The 18,158-nt window shown below is 35.6% G+C and overlaps 2 protein-coding genes across 6 annotated transcripts in view; one reads left to right on the forward strand and one right to left on the reverse strand.

Moving 5' to 3' along the window:
* Positions 1-5,546, reverse strand: part of LOC100807792 (mitochondrial inner membrane protease subunit 1) — a 44,581-nt gene extending 39,035 nt beyond the window's left edge. For 4 of the 5 annotated variants that reach the window (XR_003264763.2, XR_003264762.2, XM_041009480.1 and 1 more), the window contains exons 1-3: positions 4,784-5,546; positions 3,112-3,222; positions 2,593-2,644 (exon numbers count right to left, since the gene is read on the reverse strand). Coding sequence is in view for 3 of the 5 variants with exons in the window: in XM_041009480.1 (XP_040865414.1) it covers positions 2,609-2,644; positions 3,112-3,222; positions 4,784-4,981 (345 nt within the window). In the remaining 2 variants the exon portion in view is untranslated. Of the gene's footprint in view, positions 1-1,759; positions 2,367-2,592; positions 2,645-3,111; positions 3,223-4,783 lie in introns of those variants that run through there. The other variant, XM_006598069.4, reaches the window with a different exon arrangement.
* An 11,767-nt stretch (positions 5,547-17,313) lies between these two features.
* LOC102669776 (uncharacterized) lies at positions 17,314-17,729 on the forward strand. The gene is made up of 2 exons (XM_006598556.1): positions 17,314-17,370; positions 17,451-17,729. Exons 1-2 carry the CDS (start codon positions 17,314-17,316, stop codon positions 17,727-17,729), a joined length of 336 nt encoding a protein of 111 aa, XP_006598619.1.
* The last annotated feature ends 429 nt before the right edge of the window (positions 17,730-18,158 follow it).

Consider the following 18,158-nt stretch of genomic DNA (forward strand, 5'->3'; position numbering starts at 1 on the left):
GATCTTAGAGAAGGAAGATGCAGATAGTGGATTACCTTCAATAAATGCTAGAGAAAACCTTTGAACATCTATCAAGGCTTCCGTTTGTTGTGTTGATCCTATGAACTTCTTGAGGTGAATGGGGGATGGAGGTGGACACGGTTTTGTTGTGGGAACTGGACACATCTTGAGAAGGGAGACAGAAGTTTCATCAACAGACTCACTGTCTTAAGAGGATGAAGCGAGATTCTCCTTGTTACCAGTAAAGGAGACTGTCCATTCGTTCTCACTAAACTTGGGATTAGCTTTTGTAGCTTGAGTCTTGATTCATCTTGGGGTAATGGATGGAATGACAAATTCTTTGACTTCAGGGGTTCGTTGGATGATTTTTGTCCTTTTTGGGGTAGGGGTAGCTTGGGTCGTAGCCTTTTGCTTTGGAAGAGCTATTTGCATAAACCCCTTGTCCTCTTCATTTGTTTCACTTAGGACTTTGAACCTTTGTGGTAATGACTTTTCTTTGGCTAGACACTTAGGGATGGATGCACTAGACTGTTCACGTCTTTTCTTTGTCTTGTGCTTCCTTGTAATCTTCTCCTCTTCTTCTTCCTTATGTGATTGTTTCCTTGGCTTTTTCTTTTTCTGTTGTTCAGTCATAATCTTCTAAATCTTCTTTGCAATGCCAAAGCTGTTAAGACCTCTGTCTTCATCTGTGATGGCCTTGGCAAGGCTCTTTTGCTTCCTCTTGTCTATTGCATCTAGGTCCACCTGAAGAGCTTTCTTGAGGTTTTGTTTCAAAGCAACCTTCATAGCTTTCAAGTTAGTTTTGCTATATTTTTGTTGCTTAGCAATAACTGATCCTTTGGCTATAATGGTGTGCTTAAAGTTATCGTCCATCTTGTCAAAGACATGATAGATGCCTTGATCACATAGCACCTTCTTGATTAGGGTAGCATAGTAGATGTCGTCCAGACCACCTAAGCCCTTTAGACCTCTCAAAATGTTGATGTAGATAGTGTGAGGCATGTCAAATGGAAGATTCCCCATCAAGTGAAATAACACAAATTTGTGGAGATTCAACACAGATTTCTTTGATCCTACTTTGTGGAGAACACTTTTATTAAGAATGTTGGCCCAAATCTTGGCCTTATCACACATCAGGTTGTAAACTATAGTCTTCTGGTCACCTGCTTTGTCGGCATTCACCTTGTACAATGCCCTTGCAACATGGGATTCATAGTTTTTCTCCTATCCTTCTTGATAGGTGCTTCCTTCATGAAGGCACCCAGTTGCCTTGGTAATCAATTCGCTTGAGAGCACCACCTTGGTTCCCAGAACCTTGAATACAATAACCTTCCTGTTGGCAAACTCAACATTCCTCCAGAATGTTCTGATGAGTTCTGGATAGATTGTCTAAGGCAGATTATCACACCTTTACAACAGGTCTACCAAATTGAAGTATCCAATAAAAAGTACTTCATTTGTTGACAAACCTATTCCACTGAATCACAAATCAACTGTGATTTCATAATCAGATTTCATGTTTTCTAAATTACAGACTTATTATTATTTAACATTTGTCTGCTAACATACTTGATTATTCATCAACCTTTTTTCGCTTATCTCTATATATTAGGCAGGGCATTAGCAGCACCATGTCACTCATCCTCACTAAAGTGAGACCACATTACCTCTAGGCTCGCACCCTAGGGAAAGGTTCACAAACTTTATTCCTCTTCTTGATCTCTGCCAATCACTTTTTCTTTACTCAATGATTTCCAACAATATAAGGACTAACAAAAATTAATAATATTAATTTGTTTTTCTGACTGCGATTTCTTTTAGGACGACTAATCAATCTCTGTCCTATTAATCCTTGCAGCTTGGTAAGATGCAGAGATGGGATCAATGGCAAAGAAACAAAATATATTGAATATCAGCTAGAGACTAAGCTCTCATACAAGGAAAACCAGAGCAATGCTCCTCAGTGAAGTGATATTTTCTCCCTGCCTAACCACTAGGGTCCTAACAGAATAGTCATGTAATGTTCCTACCCTTATTTTCCATGCTCTATATTTGCATATTCCAAATAACTGCCACATAAGCAGCTACCTCCTTATCTTCTTTTTTCTCTCTTTTTTTTTCCATATGCTCATAGACTCTCAAAAACATGGACCTGTCTTGTTTAAAGCCCACTAACACATTATCTTCTGATCCAGTAGCATTAGGGCCCATATACTGTACTCTATCACAACTCCACTACAACTCATAAATCTTGCTCCTCCCTAAATAAATGATATTTCCAAATTCCAGTTACTCGGAAATTACACAGCTGGATCTACCTGGTAAAGTCAACCTTCCCTCTTCCCAGGAGATAGACAGGAAAAAATCTGACAGGAGAAGAGAGGTAGCCTTATATCATGAGAATTTAAACATTCAAACATCTGCATTAATAGGCATAAAACCTGACAATTTTAACTCTAATAATAAGCAGAAATTCATATGAAAGATTTCATTTTCTCTATAGTAAAGATCATAACATTCATTCAAGACTGTAATAAATGCCTTAAAAAAAGATGAAAACAGACATCTCAAACCCAACTGAAAGTACAGTACCTTCTTTAAAATTTCTTCATTGGTCTAGCCCAAAGCTATCAGGAGGCCATACCTAATAACATATAGTATTCACAAGATCAAAATCAGCAAATAGAACAATTTTGTACCTGCCAACATGAGCTTAAATAACATGCATTCTTTTCCTATCAAGTAAAATAATTGTAGTAAAGCATAAAAAGGTTCAACCAATTATTCAAAATGACCTATGCATGTTTCACATTCCACTCAAAGATCAAATTATTCTAGGTTATGATATCTAGTAATCTAGATCAGCAACAAATATCAGTAATTGCCATATGCATTACACTTGCAACTATAAAATCAGAAGTTTTCGAGTATCTGTGAGAAAGGGAAAAAAAACTTAGCAGCATTATATTAACATAACAGTATCATTACAACCCACAACCCAACCCAAGAGAATTGTGAAGTTCTAAAGATCTCAAGAATAAAGGAGTGAAACCTAAAGAACCAATCCTTAAAATACATAAGAATGTAGAATGTATGAGGTACAACAGTTACCCGGAAAAACACTTTTCCTTCTATAAGACCGTATGGAACAGGACCAAAATGCCGTGAATCACGGGAAGCATAAATGTTATCCCCTTGAATCCAAACATGTCTTTTTGGCACCTGTGGACAAAAGAATGACAAAACAAAATATAATAGCAATAAAAAAAATAAACTAAAATAATGGACATAGATAGCAAAGCAACCAGCTAAACATAAATTCCAAGCAGAGGGAAAGAGAAAGCTTGGGAAACACATAAGATTATTGTGTAATACGTAATTAACTTCTTGACACAAAGACAGTTAATAACTAATTATAGCGTCTTAAGTTAAAAAAACAAAAGTAATTGGATTAGAACGACTCCCTTATCAAAATGGCATGGACACAAATAAATAAGGGTGTGGATTTAAAATAAATAGAGAATTGTATTATAAAAAAAACTATTATAATTTTTTTTTAAAAAAAAATCTCTCAGCCTAAATCATAGGGGAATTTTGTGTCACAAAACTAGCCATCATAAGCAAATAACTCATCTTTTACCACAGCTATTACCATAAAACAGAAATTCATTCCATCATGTTTAGGACTCTGCTGCTAATGTTATGCACAGGAAAGGGCTGCTATGTGGCATCATATAACTTATTGCCAGGTAATGGAATGAAAATGTAGCCTAGACATCTAAATCAGTAGAATGAGTTGCCAAAAATACTCATCTAAATGGGGCACAACATATAAACAACCTTTTGACAAATCATAAATTAACGCATTGACAAAAGGCTTTCGATCTCATGACAAAAGCAACTTTTACAACTGCCTCTACTCACTATGATCCTGCATGGTTAAACCATTAAGCCACTACTTTATAGCAATTACACATTTATATATAGTAGACTCCACTGCAAATATTCATCTAAATTCATAACAGGAAAACTACGGAGCCATTAGTTTGAGAAAACCTTTCTGTTTTCATGTTTTCTGAAGTTTATCCAGAAAAAAGTGAAAATGCAAAATGACAACAGAAGACAATAGCTTTCAGCATTTCTCAAACAATTAGCAACTTTTGAAAACAGAAAACAAAGTGAAATAAAAAAATGCAAAAGACTGAAATCAAACAACCCCTAATTTTGCAACAGGTTCAATCTCATATTTGCTGCCTAACACAATAAAACCATCAACTAGGTACATATAAAAGACTTCTGTTATCCAACAATGTAAAGTTTTTTACACCATCATCCAATCAAAACCCAAAACTCATCATGTATTTTAAGTTTCTTGACTTTGACAATGACTACCTTAAAAGTCATATCAAAAGATGATTTCTAATTAGAGTTTGTTCGGATAAACTTCTCTAAAAGCACTTATAGGAAAAGAAAATAAAACAAAATGAAAAAATCTTAGCTTCTGCGCAAGCTAATTTGTATTAGCTCTATTACATTAGCTTCTCTAAAAGCATATTTTTAACTTGTGCATTAATTAATTTTAGCTTATGAAGAAGCTATGTTCATTTTTTTTTCTCTTAGAAGTGCTTTTGGATACATGCCCTAGTTGACAATGAAAAAACTTTTAGACGGACAGTGGATAACTATTAAGCTCTTTTCACAATCAAGTACTACAGGGGACAAAACAAAACAGATTAATTGTGCAATAAAAGCAAATGAACAACAAACCATTAAGCACACACACCACTGCAACTTGAGCAGCTTTAGAGTGCAAAGCGTCGAAGTAAGTGACGTTGTCCCCTTCCACGCGCTTCATCAGCCTGATCTTAGGGTTCAGAGGGGACCGAAGCAGCACTAAATCTCCATGGCCGATATTACCGAGCCGCGGCGAGAGGGGGTCGGTGAGAAGGACGTCGCCGGCGGCATTGAGGGTGGGGAGCATGCGAACCCCATAGACATGCAATCAGGGGATCACGCAATTGGGTCAAAAGGGTATCCGAAAAGCACGAAGAGGGAGAGAAAAGCTTGAATCTTTGAAGGGAATGAATAGTACGTGACAGGGGGATGAGCGACATGGTTTTAATTATTTTTGTTTTTTTATGATTCTTGTGAATAAACTTGTATAAATTAATTTCAGAAAATAAAAATATAGATTTTAATGTTTATTAAATTTTGATGTTACAAAAGCAATCTTTAGTTTAAAGGAATGAAGAGTTGCAAACTAAAGCTCACCATAGCTATTGGACTTTCGCAACAACAAAGAATGATATGGTATAAGTGAAAGAATCTAAAGAGTTGTCACACCGAATCTGCACCTTGTCCCAACGAATTTGAAAGCTGAAAATCAAGAGCTTGATCAAGAACTCGCCACAATAAGTACATATCTTGCTTCAATGACACTTGGGCGGAAAGCATAAAGATTCAAGTTAAATGTCCTTTGAAAAGATGAAGTCTGGTTGTAGCGAGAAGTGTCATCACTACATCGAGCGTCTGACTAGGAAAGCAAATATAGATTCAACTCTTATTAAAAAAAAAAAGCTTGTAACATCTCAATCAATACCTTTTTGTCATATTTTTAGATTCAATGATAAATTTTCAACTTTTTCTTTCTCTTTCTCTTTTCTCTCTTCTTTTTTTATTGCAAATTTGGATTTTTATGTTCTTTGGGATCAAATCATGATCCATATGAACTAAATCTTGACAATGTTGATTGAATGAAGTAGTGTTTAAGTATGTGATTCTTTATTTTCTGATTTATTTTTATTAGTTGTGTGATCCTATTTCATTTCTTTGCTTAGATGCATGCTTAGGCTTGATCAACCTTGTAACAGTCGTTTTTTTTTTTAATAAATAAATAATACAGTAATAAGTTAATAAATAAATAAATAAATAAAAATATAATTAGGTCATAAATCTCCACTATATAAACCAAATGTTAACCTAGAGCAGCTTTTATAAAACACTTCTGCCCCTTTTTCTTTTCTGACGCACAAGAACCCTAACAGAGCAACCAGAGGAGGAGCTCTAGAGAGCACCAGAGACGCCAGCATTGCTAACAGAGAACATTTAAGCGACTACCTCGAGGTAAGGGATGAGTTACTCACACTTGGGGATTAGAATAAACATGTATAGGGATTCCTAGAGGATCAATTTTGGGTTATTTTGGGTTGTTTCTTTTAATTTAAACTCTGTTTTTCCTAAATTTTTGTTTGTCATTGTGATTTAAATTCATTTGTGCAAAGATTAATTTATTTACATATGCTGCAAGTTTTAATTTCATGTGAATTGTTTGCCTATTGCGAAGTTTGATTTAAAATTGAATTATATAATAATAGCAATCATATGTATATAACTGGAAGTGGGGCTCCAATTTGAGTTGTGTGGAGTGGATTAATTTTAACAATAAACCTAGGGTTCCTTGATGTTATCTTTTATGCTTTTCATGAAAAAAAAAAAAAACAACAACGAAATATTCTATTGAGGTTAATGGTTTTCTTGGAGTGAATTTGTAAAAAAAAATGTTGATACTTAGATGCTTCCCTTGAAGGTGTAATATATGTGTTTAATTCGTTAATGATCCTACATATTTAATTGATAAATGGATGGTAGCTGGAAAAAAAAAATATACATTCTTCTCAAGATGCAATAATATATGTTTAATATGATTGATCATTGAAAATATTATAATTGTGAGTACAACATCGACAATACTGATACGCGTAGTTCTTGCTTTTATTTGTATTTATATTCATACTAGATTCTGAAAGTTCCCTGTAAGTATATGCTTGTGAGTTACAAAGAAAAAGAAATATATCAAACAAATTTAATTGATTCATTGTATACGTGCTTGTGGTCCATGTCCTTGCTTTACAGTTTCATATAAATAAAATAAGGTTATAGAAATTATTTGTTTTTCAAAAAAATTAAACAGGGTTGTGAAATTATTATTTTATTCTTTTTCTATTATATACGTTAATAATTAAAAATAGTTACTGTTACGTATGTTTCGAAATTAAATAATTAAATAGTAATTATGTTTAAACATTGTTACTTATATTTCAACGTTTAAACAATTGCAAATGTTATATATTAATAATCAAATATTTGTACAACAGTTTTAAATACCTTTGCTTTCTCAATTATATATATATATATATATATATATATATATATATATATATATATATATATATATATATTTGTTACTTTATAAATTAATTGTTGTAAAAGTTTTCATTTTATTTTATTTTGTTGAATTAATATATTTCAATTTAATTTGTATTTTGTTATGTCAAGTAAATGTTACTGTTGAATAATATGTGTAGGGTGCATGAGATGCGGTAAATTATTTTATTATGAAAATGTGATTGAGATGATGTGTAAGTGATAATCATTTGATACGTAATGGATTGTGAATTACATGACTCTTGAGATGTTGTATGTTTTGAGTTGTGAGCCATGAACTATGTAATCACACAACTGTAAGACCCTTTAAGGACGACGAGTTAATGCGCGATGAGTTGTGATGGGATCCACTGTGGGAACCCGACGAGTTAATCACTTGAGGCGCACTGAGTTAAAATATTTTAAATATATATATATACATTCGAGATTTTGAAAACAATTGAGTAGTTGTGTGTATTGCATAATTCATAGGTAGAGTCTGTGTGTTCAAATGTTTTTTTTTTTGGGTTGGACCTGAATCAGGAGGGAGAGGCCCTGACGGACTCTTCGGAGTGTAGGCCTTGGGGGTCATCCGGTTTGAGTGCTCCTGTAAGTCTGTGCCGATCCCACATGGTTGGAGCATTCTCGCAAAACAGCGTGACCCTGACTGGTCTCCCTATGATTTCACTTAGTGAGAGTGACCTGACTTACCCATTGTGAGGCATGTCCTGTCATGTACTCCTAGGCGCCCGACGAGGTTTTTCACTGAAAAATGGTACCACATCGCATGTAGGCTTGAGTCTAGAGTATTTGTTGCATAACGCATGTGTTTGTCTTTCATTGGGTTAACAATTATGGTTTGATGTTATTTTCTGGAGTGGACGAACATAAATGAATGTGCATAATATGTGTGATTTTGTGAAACGGTGTTAATTATATAAATTCAGTTGTAAGCACTATATGTTTTACATGCTCTAATATTTTATTATATATGAATGTGATAACTCATTTCCGGTGTGTGTTTGTGTTTAGGCTGATTGCCATTTGTTCAGGTGGGCCATCATATGATGAATTCCATGTTAGAGCCGAAGAGACTTAATCTGTGATAGAGATATGCTCTGATAAGTGTGACATTGGGGCATAGGAATTACTTCGCATGCTATATTTTTCCGTAAACAATATCGTTGAGTTATGTTTTCTGTTTTAGTTCTTTTTATTATTCATTCAGTATGGACGGCCTTGTTTTGAGCCGGAAGAACTTTGTTGTTTTTATTTGAACAATTTCTATTATGTTTTCATTTAGTGAATGTGAACCCTTTATCTTTTGAAATCAATTTAAAGTCAATATGTTTTTTTTAAAAAAAAAATTTCCGCATGATTTTATTTCCTTGTATTTGTTATTTGTGAGGGTAGAGGGTGTCACATTTAGTGGTATCAGAGCAGGTCGAACCTTTCGGCCATGTGTGTTATGAGTTTTCTGTGTTTCCTTGTGTACTCTGATGTGTTGTATTTGTTTTGTTTGATTAGAGGTGTACTCTATTGTGTTGGTATATTTTTTTTTTCAAAGTTTTGTTTCTTGCGTGACATAGGAAGTAATGGCTGCGAGAAATGAGCGAGAACGACTTCTTACCGAGGCCTTGAACAACTTGGCGCAAGTTATGGCCAATCAGGGAGGCAGTGGAGGAGCAACTATGTACCATGGTTTAGATCGCTTTCAGAGGAACAACCCACCTACCTTCAAAGGGGGTTATGATCCTGAGGGTGCTGAGGCTTGGCTGAGGGAGATTGAGAAGATCTTCCGGGTGATGGAATGTCAGGACCATCAGAAGGTGTTGTTTGCTACTCACATGCTAGCAGATGAGGCAGAATATTGGTGGGAGAACACTCGCCCACGTTTGGAGGGAGCAGGTGGTGCTGTTGTTCCATGGGGAACTTTTAGACAGACTTTTTTGGAGAAGTATTTTCCAGAAGATGTGAAGAATAGAAAGGAGATGGAGTTCCTTGAGCTTAAACAAGGAAGTATGACGGTGGCAGAGTATGCGGCGAGGTTTGAGAACCTTGTAAGGTATTTTCCTCATTATCAGGGGGAAGCTGGGGAGAGGTCCAAATGCGTGAAATTTGTCAATGGCCTTCGACCAGAAGTAAAAATGATGGTAAATTATCACAGTATTCATGACTTTGCACAGTTGACCAACATGTGTAGAATCTTTGATGAAGATCAGCGAGAGAAGACTGCTTTTTACAGGAATGCCAATGCTAGTCATGGGAAAGATAAGAAGCCTGTGACTCACAGTCGTGCTAAGCCATATTCTGCCCCTCCCGGGAAATATGGAAACCATTCTGAGGGACAAAGGACCAGCGGAGGACATCACCTAGCTGGTGGGAGTTCTCAGTCAGTTAACAGAGTGTCTCAGCCTGCTGGTGGAGGTGGTGGTGGTGCTTCTGTTACACCTGCTACGCCAATCCGGTGTGCTAAGTGTGGTAGGATGGGTCATTTTGCACGTGAGTGCCCAGATAGTGATGTGACTTGTTTCAACTGCCGGGGTAAAGGCCACCTCAGTACCAGTTGCCCACATCCGAGGAGGGAGAAGATGAGTGGAAGTCTGAATAACCAGAACGGACGACCAAAGACCACAGGGAGAGTGTTTGCTCTTAGTGGTGCTGATGCCGCACAGTCTGATGATCTCATTCAAGGTATGTGTTTCATAAGTCAAGTTCCTTTGGTTGTATTGTATGATTCAGGTGCGACCCATTCATTTATTTCTCGTGTCTGTGTTGAAAAACTTGTCTTGCCTGTGTCTTCCTTGAAATTTGACTTGATTGTGAATACACCTACTAGTGGGTCTGTTTTAACTTCTGATGTGTGTTTGCAGTGTCCTGTCATAATTTCTGATAGACAATTTCTTGTTGACTTAGTTGTTCTACCTTTGAGTCAAATTGATGTTATTCTTGGTATGGACTGGTTATCTTCCAATCATGTCTTATTAAATTGTTTTGACAAATCTGTTGTCTTTCCAGAGTCTGGTGTGAGTGAAGGTGATATGTTTTTGTCTGCTAACCAAGTTGAGGCATCTTTAAGGGAGGATGCACAGGTATACATGATCTTAGCTAGTATGAGTGTTGAGACCAAAACCCCTGTGAGTGATATACCGTTGGTGAGAGAGTTTCCAGAGGTGTTTGAGGAGGTGTCAGGATTACCACCTGAGAGAGAGGTCGAGTTCTCGATAGACCTAGTGCCTGGTACTGGACCCATATCCATAGCACCTTATAGGATGTCCCCTGTAGAGTTGAGTGAGCTTAAGAAACAGTTAGAGGAACTCTTAGAGAAACAGTTTGTGAGGCCTAGTGTGTCACCCTGGGGAGCACCAGTGTTGTTAGTTAAGAAGAAGGATGGGACTATGAGGCTATGCGTAGATTATCGTCAGTTGAATAAGGTAACGATTAAGAATAGGTACCCTTTGCCTAGGATAGATGACTTGATGGACCAATTAGTAGGGGCTTGTGTGTTCAGTAAGATAGATCTTAGGTCAGGTTACCACCAGATTAGAGTGAAGCCTGAAGATGTTCTGAAGACTGCCTTTAGGACCCGTTACGGTCATTATGAGTACTTGGTTATGCCTTTTGGTGTGACCAACGCCCCTGGTGTGTTCATGGATTATATGAATAGGATCTTTCACCCCTACCTAGATAGTTTTGTAGTGGTCTTCATAGATGATATCTTGGTGTATTCTAAGACTAGAGAGGAACATGAGGAGCATCTGAGAGTTGTGTTGCAAACCCTCAAAGACAATAGACTGTATGCTAAGTTGTCCAAGTGTGATTTTTGGCTAGAGGAGGTGAGCTTCTTAGGGCACATTATATCTAAGGGAGGGATAGCAGTAGATCCTTCCAAGGTAGAGGCGGTGATGAGTTGGGAGAGTCCTAAGTCAGTGTTTGAGATTATGAGCTTTCTTGGCTTAGCAGGATACTATCGTAGATTCATAGAGGGTTTTTCTAAGCTTGCCTTACCTTTGACTAAGCTTACTCGTAAGGGTCAAGTTTTTGTGTGGGATGCCCAGTGTGAGAGTAGTTTCCGTACCCTTAAGGAAGAAGAAGAGAACGTGTAAAAATAATAATAAAAGAAAGAAGAAGAAGAGAACGTGTAAAAATAATAATAAAAGAAAGAAAATACACTTTGTAACCTATTGAACTCTTAAAGAGAACTCATTAAGTCAAGAGAGAGCATAGGATAAAAGCAAAAAAAGAAAAAAAAGAGGAGCAATGCGGAGGCCAACAAAGAGACCTGGCAACCATTTCCTCCCCTCTACTCGTTCCCCCCTCCTCTCCCACTCAAACTCATAGCCTGCCAATTCAAAGGTTCCTCCCACTTTTCCACCCATATATAAAAAAAAAAAAAATCACCCCTTCTCTGTCTCTGACCTCCAATCTCTCCTTGCAAATAGACCTTTCTATGCAGCAGCATATTGGTTTCTCGCGAGTTCAGTTGTAAATGTATCATTCTTTAAAGAACTCAAATAGTAACCTCATACTATTTTTCTTTTTTCGAATTTATTAAGAATAATGCGCGATTGAACAAAGGGATTTTACTTGTTTGTTTGAAATCCACCATTGTCAAGGCTTGATTTGAAATTTTGTAACATTGTTATTTAAGTTTTGCAGCATCAATCATTATGCAATTCGAATTTAGGTTTGAGGTGCACGATCTAATGTGGGTAGTGGAAATTCTAGATAAAAAAATTGTTATTTACACTCTCTTTTTCATACATGCATCCCTTTTCATTTTGGGCCTAGCCCATTCTTTTGCAAAATCTGAAACAAAATGAAAATGTTATTTACACCCCGTCTTTCATACATGCACCCCTTAGTAGGTAGATCTTTATTTTATTTTTTTCTTTGTTGTCTCTATCGTTTATTTTATTTTGCAGTATGATTTTGTTTTTATCATTGTCTAGCTAGTTAGTTTAATTAATAATGTATTGTAAATATCTCGTTGTTCATTTTATTTCTTCTATGTTTTAATCTCGCATCCTTAATTACTAAGTGTACTCCCCACTTCTATTCTACCTCTTTCTATTATTATTCTATTTATCTTATTTCATAACATTATTTCAATTATTTATTTATTTTTGCAAATCCACATCAGTATTCTTTAGTACACACTTACACTATGTGCACTCAATGCTAGGTCTCCAACTTGCTTGGTAGTGTTCAATAACGTGTGAGTAAATTTTGTGAATGACATGTTGGGTCTTTGACTTGCTTGAGTTCACAAATTTTGTCACAAAACTAAAGTCTTTTCTAAAAATGGTAAAATTCTCAAATAAATAATCCTTCAATGTTGCACGCACTCCATACTGGGTCTCCGACTTGCTTGGTAGTGTTTCAATAGAGTATGAGTAAATTTTGTGAATGCCATATTGGGTCTCTGACTTGCTTGACTTCACAAAATTTATCACAAAATCAAAATCTTTTTAAAAAAATAATAAAATAAAATCAACCCAACACGCAAGATCTTTTTTTATAAAGAAGTATGTAAATTTGATTTCCTCATTGTACCTGGGGATATGTAGGAGCAAGGGCAAATCCCTTGTCGACAAAAAAAAAACTAGAAAAATAAAATCTTTTTTTTTAAAATTGATTTCCTTTTCTAAAATAAAAAAAATATAGTGTAACAAAATATAATTCATGTTTTAAGGGAAGATAAATAATTAAAAGTCACTTTATTTTAGCACACTCTATTAAAGGTTGTCATCTTCATGACAAACACGTGGGGTGCTAACACCTTCCCCGTGCGTAAACGACTCTTGAATCTTTTTTCTCAAACCGTAGACCATTCCTTATATTTTTGGTTTCTCTAATATTTTCCTTAAATAAACGTTGGCGGGGACTTCCCAAGTTTTCCATTTTTTGGAAACTAATTTATTTATTTGATTATTTTTATTTTGTCGTCCCATCGTGGCCCACATTGCGACAGAGGTACTGAGACCTCCTCAGATAAGTGTTCATTTCCCTCAGAGATTGAAAGACAAAAGTGATGATTGAAAATTTTGCTAGATTCATTGAGATGCTTAAAAGTGTGGACATCAATATCCCCTTTGTTGGGGCAATTTCCCAAATGCCAAAGTATGACAAATATTTAAAAGAAATGCTTTCAAACAAAGGAAAGTTGGTAAACTTTGCTATAATTGGTCTCAATGAAGAGTGCTCTATTGTGGCTTTAGAAAATACCTCTTATGCTCATAGATCTAGGGATTTTTTTTAGCCCTTTGTACTACTGGTAGCTTGCAAATTAATATAGAGCCTTATGTGATCTAGGTGCAATCATTAATCTAATGTTTTATTCTGTTTATAAGAAGTTGGGGTTATAAGAACCCTAACCCACTAATATTTCTATTATGTTTGTGTTAACTCATTTATAAGTATACCAATTCGTCTTAAATAGTAAAGTTTACTCGGAAGTTCGAGTGTTGAATCCACAAGGACTTTGTTTGTACTTGAATTGATGTATATCCAATTTGCAAGCAAGAAATAAAGAATTGTAATAAAGATAAGAGAGAAAAAAAATAAAAAGTAGAAAAGTGTAAATGCAAAAGATGACTTCAGAATCTAAATATGTTGGTGCTTAGCATGCCTAACTACCATCGTTGCATTGTTAATGAGTTTCTCTATTTAATACTATTCCAATTTCCACCCATATTTACTATGATACTCAACCCTGATCCCTCATGATGAAGAGCCTAATTTGTCTATTCTCTCTCCCAAATTCCTTTGTAGAGATAAAATAGTAAATTGCATGAAGTTTAAAGATGTATGCGTAGGCTAAACAATATCACCCTATCCCTAGAAAATATAGATTTGTTTAGATTCCCTTTCCCAATTATTTAGAAATTAAACATTTCCCAATGCCTAATCCCTAAACAGATGCATAGATGATCAGAAGATAACAATGACAATAAAGAGTAGGAAAGAAACAATAAAAATTGGCATTGCATTTAATAGATAGTAAGGAAATATTACACTATAAGGGTATTGGCTACTAGGCTCCCAACAATGGGGGTTTAGCCTCTCATTGCCATGAGAGGATTTACACTTTAGGGCTTGATGTGGATAGAAGAAGAAAAGGGATGGATAGAAGAGGAGAAGGGGATAATGGATATAGAAAGATGGTTCTCCCTATTTGAGATACTTAGGCTTTGGATGTATTCATTAGAAAACTCTTGAGTCTCGGTGTGTTTTTCTCCTTTGCTCCCTACATATTTTATATGCCTAAGGTAGCTTAAAATTCATGCGACCTCACACTAAGCTAGCCTTCTGGGCTTATCGTGTATAGCGGTAATCACACACTTAGCACAAGATTCGTGCTACGCGCGCCTTTAGGCTTCTTCGTAGGCCTTCTTCGCGCTAAGTTTATGCTTGCCTAATCTTTAACTTTTTCTTCAAGTTTTTGCATCAATTTTTCCTTAAATGCACTTGTAATTTCCTTCTTTTGAATCCTGTTGGTCAAAAATTAAAATGATATGAAAATACTCATTATTTCATTAAAAACAACAGTAAAGTAAAGGAATTCTAACCATTCTTAGTCAACATATAGTATCCTTTTATTTTGATTTTTTTATTAGTATTTTGTTTTACAATTTTATATTTCATTATTTTCCATTTTTATTTAAGTTAGGTATACTTTTTTCTATTTTATTCTAAAATGCATTAAGAATATTGCTTTGGATTAGTATGGGGAGGGGTACCATTTTCTTCCCATGCTTGAGACTATATGACATGACTTTATGCATTGTTTTGATTCTTAAGATGTGTGATTCGTGTAAATGTCTCTGTGGTTGAATTATTGTGCTTTTAGAGATACCTTGTTTCTATAAAAAAAAAATTGAGTTACATTGGGGTAACATGAATTTTCTCAAGTGGAGAAAGATTAGTAGAAAAGTTAGTAGGTTTCTCTTTTAGATTCCCTTATATATGTGAATTTTGAGCTATAATTCTCTTGGTGTGTGTGATTAATCCTTTCAGTAGCATCCCTTCTATATTCTATTTTGACATGCATATCTTCAAATGATACTTGAACTTTTCTAAAAAGATGATGCATACATAAGCATTCTTGAGAACCCATATTTTTTAGACAATTCACTCTTAGTTGCCTAAGTTGAGCCTAATTGAATATTTTCTTTAATACCTAATTTTTGTTGTATTAAATTAATTTGTGGCACGGTGAATAGGGACAAAAAATTTGATAATGATAATGCATGTTGTACCAATTAAAGGCAAAAAGGAAATTCCAAACTCCTTCTCTCATGAATCAAATAAAAGGAGTCAAAAGTAAATCAAATATTTTTTTTTTAAAAAGGAGACATTGCCCCAAGTGCAACAAAAAATAGAGAAAGAGGAAAATGAGTGAAAATCAAAGTGAATAAGGTTGATGGAAAAGAAGGTAAAGGGTCCCTTGAACTTTGAGTAACTGTTGTCTATCTTGGTTGGAGCCCTTTGTTGCCTATTTCTTTCAGCATTTACCTTACATTACAAGTCTAACCCATTACAACTTGAATTGTCTCTTTTATTTGGAAATTTTTAAGTGTATATTAGAGTTGAATTGATTGATTAATAGAATAGTGAACATATTCAATGAATTGTGATTTGAGTGTTTCTTGATATACAACTTTACTACTGAGAGATGGTGAAAAGAGTGGACATGTTTGCTCATTGAGATTATTTTTCAAGAACAATTAAGCCTAATGGATTTCTTGAGTTATTCTATGTGACTTGATGTATGTGAATGATTGTATGAGATAATGCAAGGAGTTTTATTGCATGAGATTTTACTTGAGGAAATTTGTATATTTTGATATGAGAATCAGAACAATTGCTTTAGGGCCAACAAAACTCAAGCGTGGGGAGGATAATATGATAAACCCAATTTTGATCACTTTCTTGTGTTGTTCTAGGCTAGTTTCATGCATTCATGCTATATTTTGTTGGTAGAACTCATGGATTTTAGTTAGTTTGTGTTAGATATGTTGGACTGTAATCCAAAATCTAAAAGTTAGTTAATATGGTTAGAGATATACATGGGTAACCAGTCAATTGTATGTTGTTGTAAATAAACTCATTTCTTGTATTGACTAAAAGTTAGTTAATGAGAAAACCTCTTTTCTCTCATCTTGCATTATGTTTATTCTTCCTCTTATTCCCTTCAATATGCAGATGTGTATCTAGCTTGCTCTAACAGATTGGTACCAGAGCTTGTGCATAGACAGGGGCCCGTGAAAAGGAAGCAACATTGTTGTTGTTGTTGAGGGCATTGCTATAGGCGTGCTGTTATGGCTGCTGTGAATGCCATACCTAGAAATCTTCCTGTGTTTGATGGGAAAGGTTATTAAGATTGGTGCGTGAAGATGGATGTTATTCTTGGATTCCAAGAACTTGATGAGATCGTGAGAGATGGGTTTCAAGAACCCTCTAAGAATGCTTCAACAGAACAAAAGGAGATGCATCGAGAGAACAAGCGACTAGACTACAAGGCTCAAGTTCTTTTGCATCAATGTGTTTCTACAAACGTGTTCCAGAAAATTTCATAGGCTGCAACCTCGAAGAAAGCATGGGATAGTTTGCAACAAGTATATGGCAATACTGGGAGAACAAAAAAGGTCAAGCTACAATCTCTTAGAAGACAATATAAGTTGTTATCATTGATAGAGCAGGAAAACATCGCAGACTATTTTAATTGAATTCAGGTGATGACAAACTCAATGCGAGCCTGTGATGAAGCAATGGTTGATTCAAAGATTATGGAGAAGGTGCTCAAAACATTAACACCCAACTTTGATCACATTGTAGTAGCCATTGAAGAATCAAAAGATCTTGAGAATATGACTGTGGAAGAATTGCAAAACTCTTTGGAGGCACACGAGCAAAGGGTGCTCAAAAGAAAGAGTAATGATAAAGTTGAAAAGCAGGCACTTCAAGCCAGAACCAACCACAAGTCTAGAGGTCGTGGTGGCTTGAACAAAAGAGGAAGAGGAAGACATAGAGGAGGCAAAAGTGGTGATCGAAATGCAAAAACACATAGTTCAACTTCCTAAGAGCAGATTCTTGGAAGCAATTCAAATGAGCAGCGTGATAATTCCAGTTCTAGAGGAGGAAACTTTTTCAAAAGTCAAGGTGGTAAGAGGCCTATTGACAAAAGAAAGATCCAGTGTTAAAATTGTGATAAATTTGGGCACTTTGCCCATGAATGCTGGCAGATTGGCAACAACAATGCCCATAGCAAATACAAGAAGAATGATTGGGCACACTTGGCACAGGAAGAAGATGGATTTGATTCAGACCAAGTTTTGCTTATGGTAACCACGAGCAGTAAAGAAGACTATTCATCTTGGTATCTCGACATTAGATGCTCGAACCACATGACAGGCAATAGAGACTGGCTAGTTGATTTCAATCCAAATGTTACCACTAGTATGAGGTTTGCAGATAATAGCACTATTCTTGCAGAAGGTATTAGGAAGGTGATGATCACATGAAAGAATGGAGAGACAACATATATGCATAATATGTTGTATGTACCTTCAATGAAAAATAATCTACTTAACTTGGGGCAAGTCCTTGAGAAAGGATTTACCATGGCAATGCAGGGAAACCATATTGAGATCTTTGATGATAAACAAAAACTAGTTCTCAAGGCACCATTATCCAGAAATAGGACCTTCAAGGTGAATTTAAGTATTGCTGCCATTCAATGCTTGTCCACTGTTAACACGGAAGAAGATAACTGGCTATGGCACTACAGATATGGCCATTTAAATTTTAAGAGTCTGCATCAACTAAGCAGCAAACAAATGGTTCTTGGAATGCCATCCATTCACTCACCTCAGAAAACCTGTGAAGGATGCTTGATTGACAAACAACCCAGAAAAGCCTTCAAGACCAAGGCACCACAAAGAGCTAAACAA

Source organism: Glycine max, chromosome 15, assembly GCF_000004515.6.
Source record: "Glycine max cultivar Williams 82 chromosome 15, Glycine_max_v4.0, whole genome shotgun sequence".
NCBI classification, from domain to species: Eukaryota; Viridiplantae; Streptophyta; class Magnoliopsida; order Fabales; family Fabaceae; genus Glycine; species Glycine max.

What these genes read in the sequence shown, in the direction of transcription:
- LOC102669776 (XM_006598556.1), top strand. Translation starts at nt 17,314, where the DNA reads ATGAGCAGCGTGATAATTCCAGTTCTAGAGGAGGAAACTTTTTCAAAA. An exon ending in CTTTTTCAAAAGTCAAGGTG is followed by an intron (nt 17,371 to 17,450) that starts GTAAGAGGCCTA and finishes GAATGCTGGCAG; the next exon opens with ATTGGCAACAACAATGCCCA.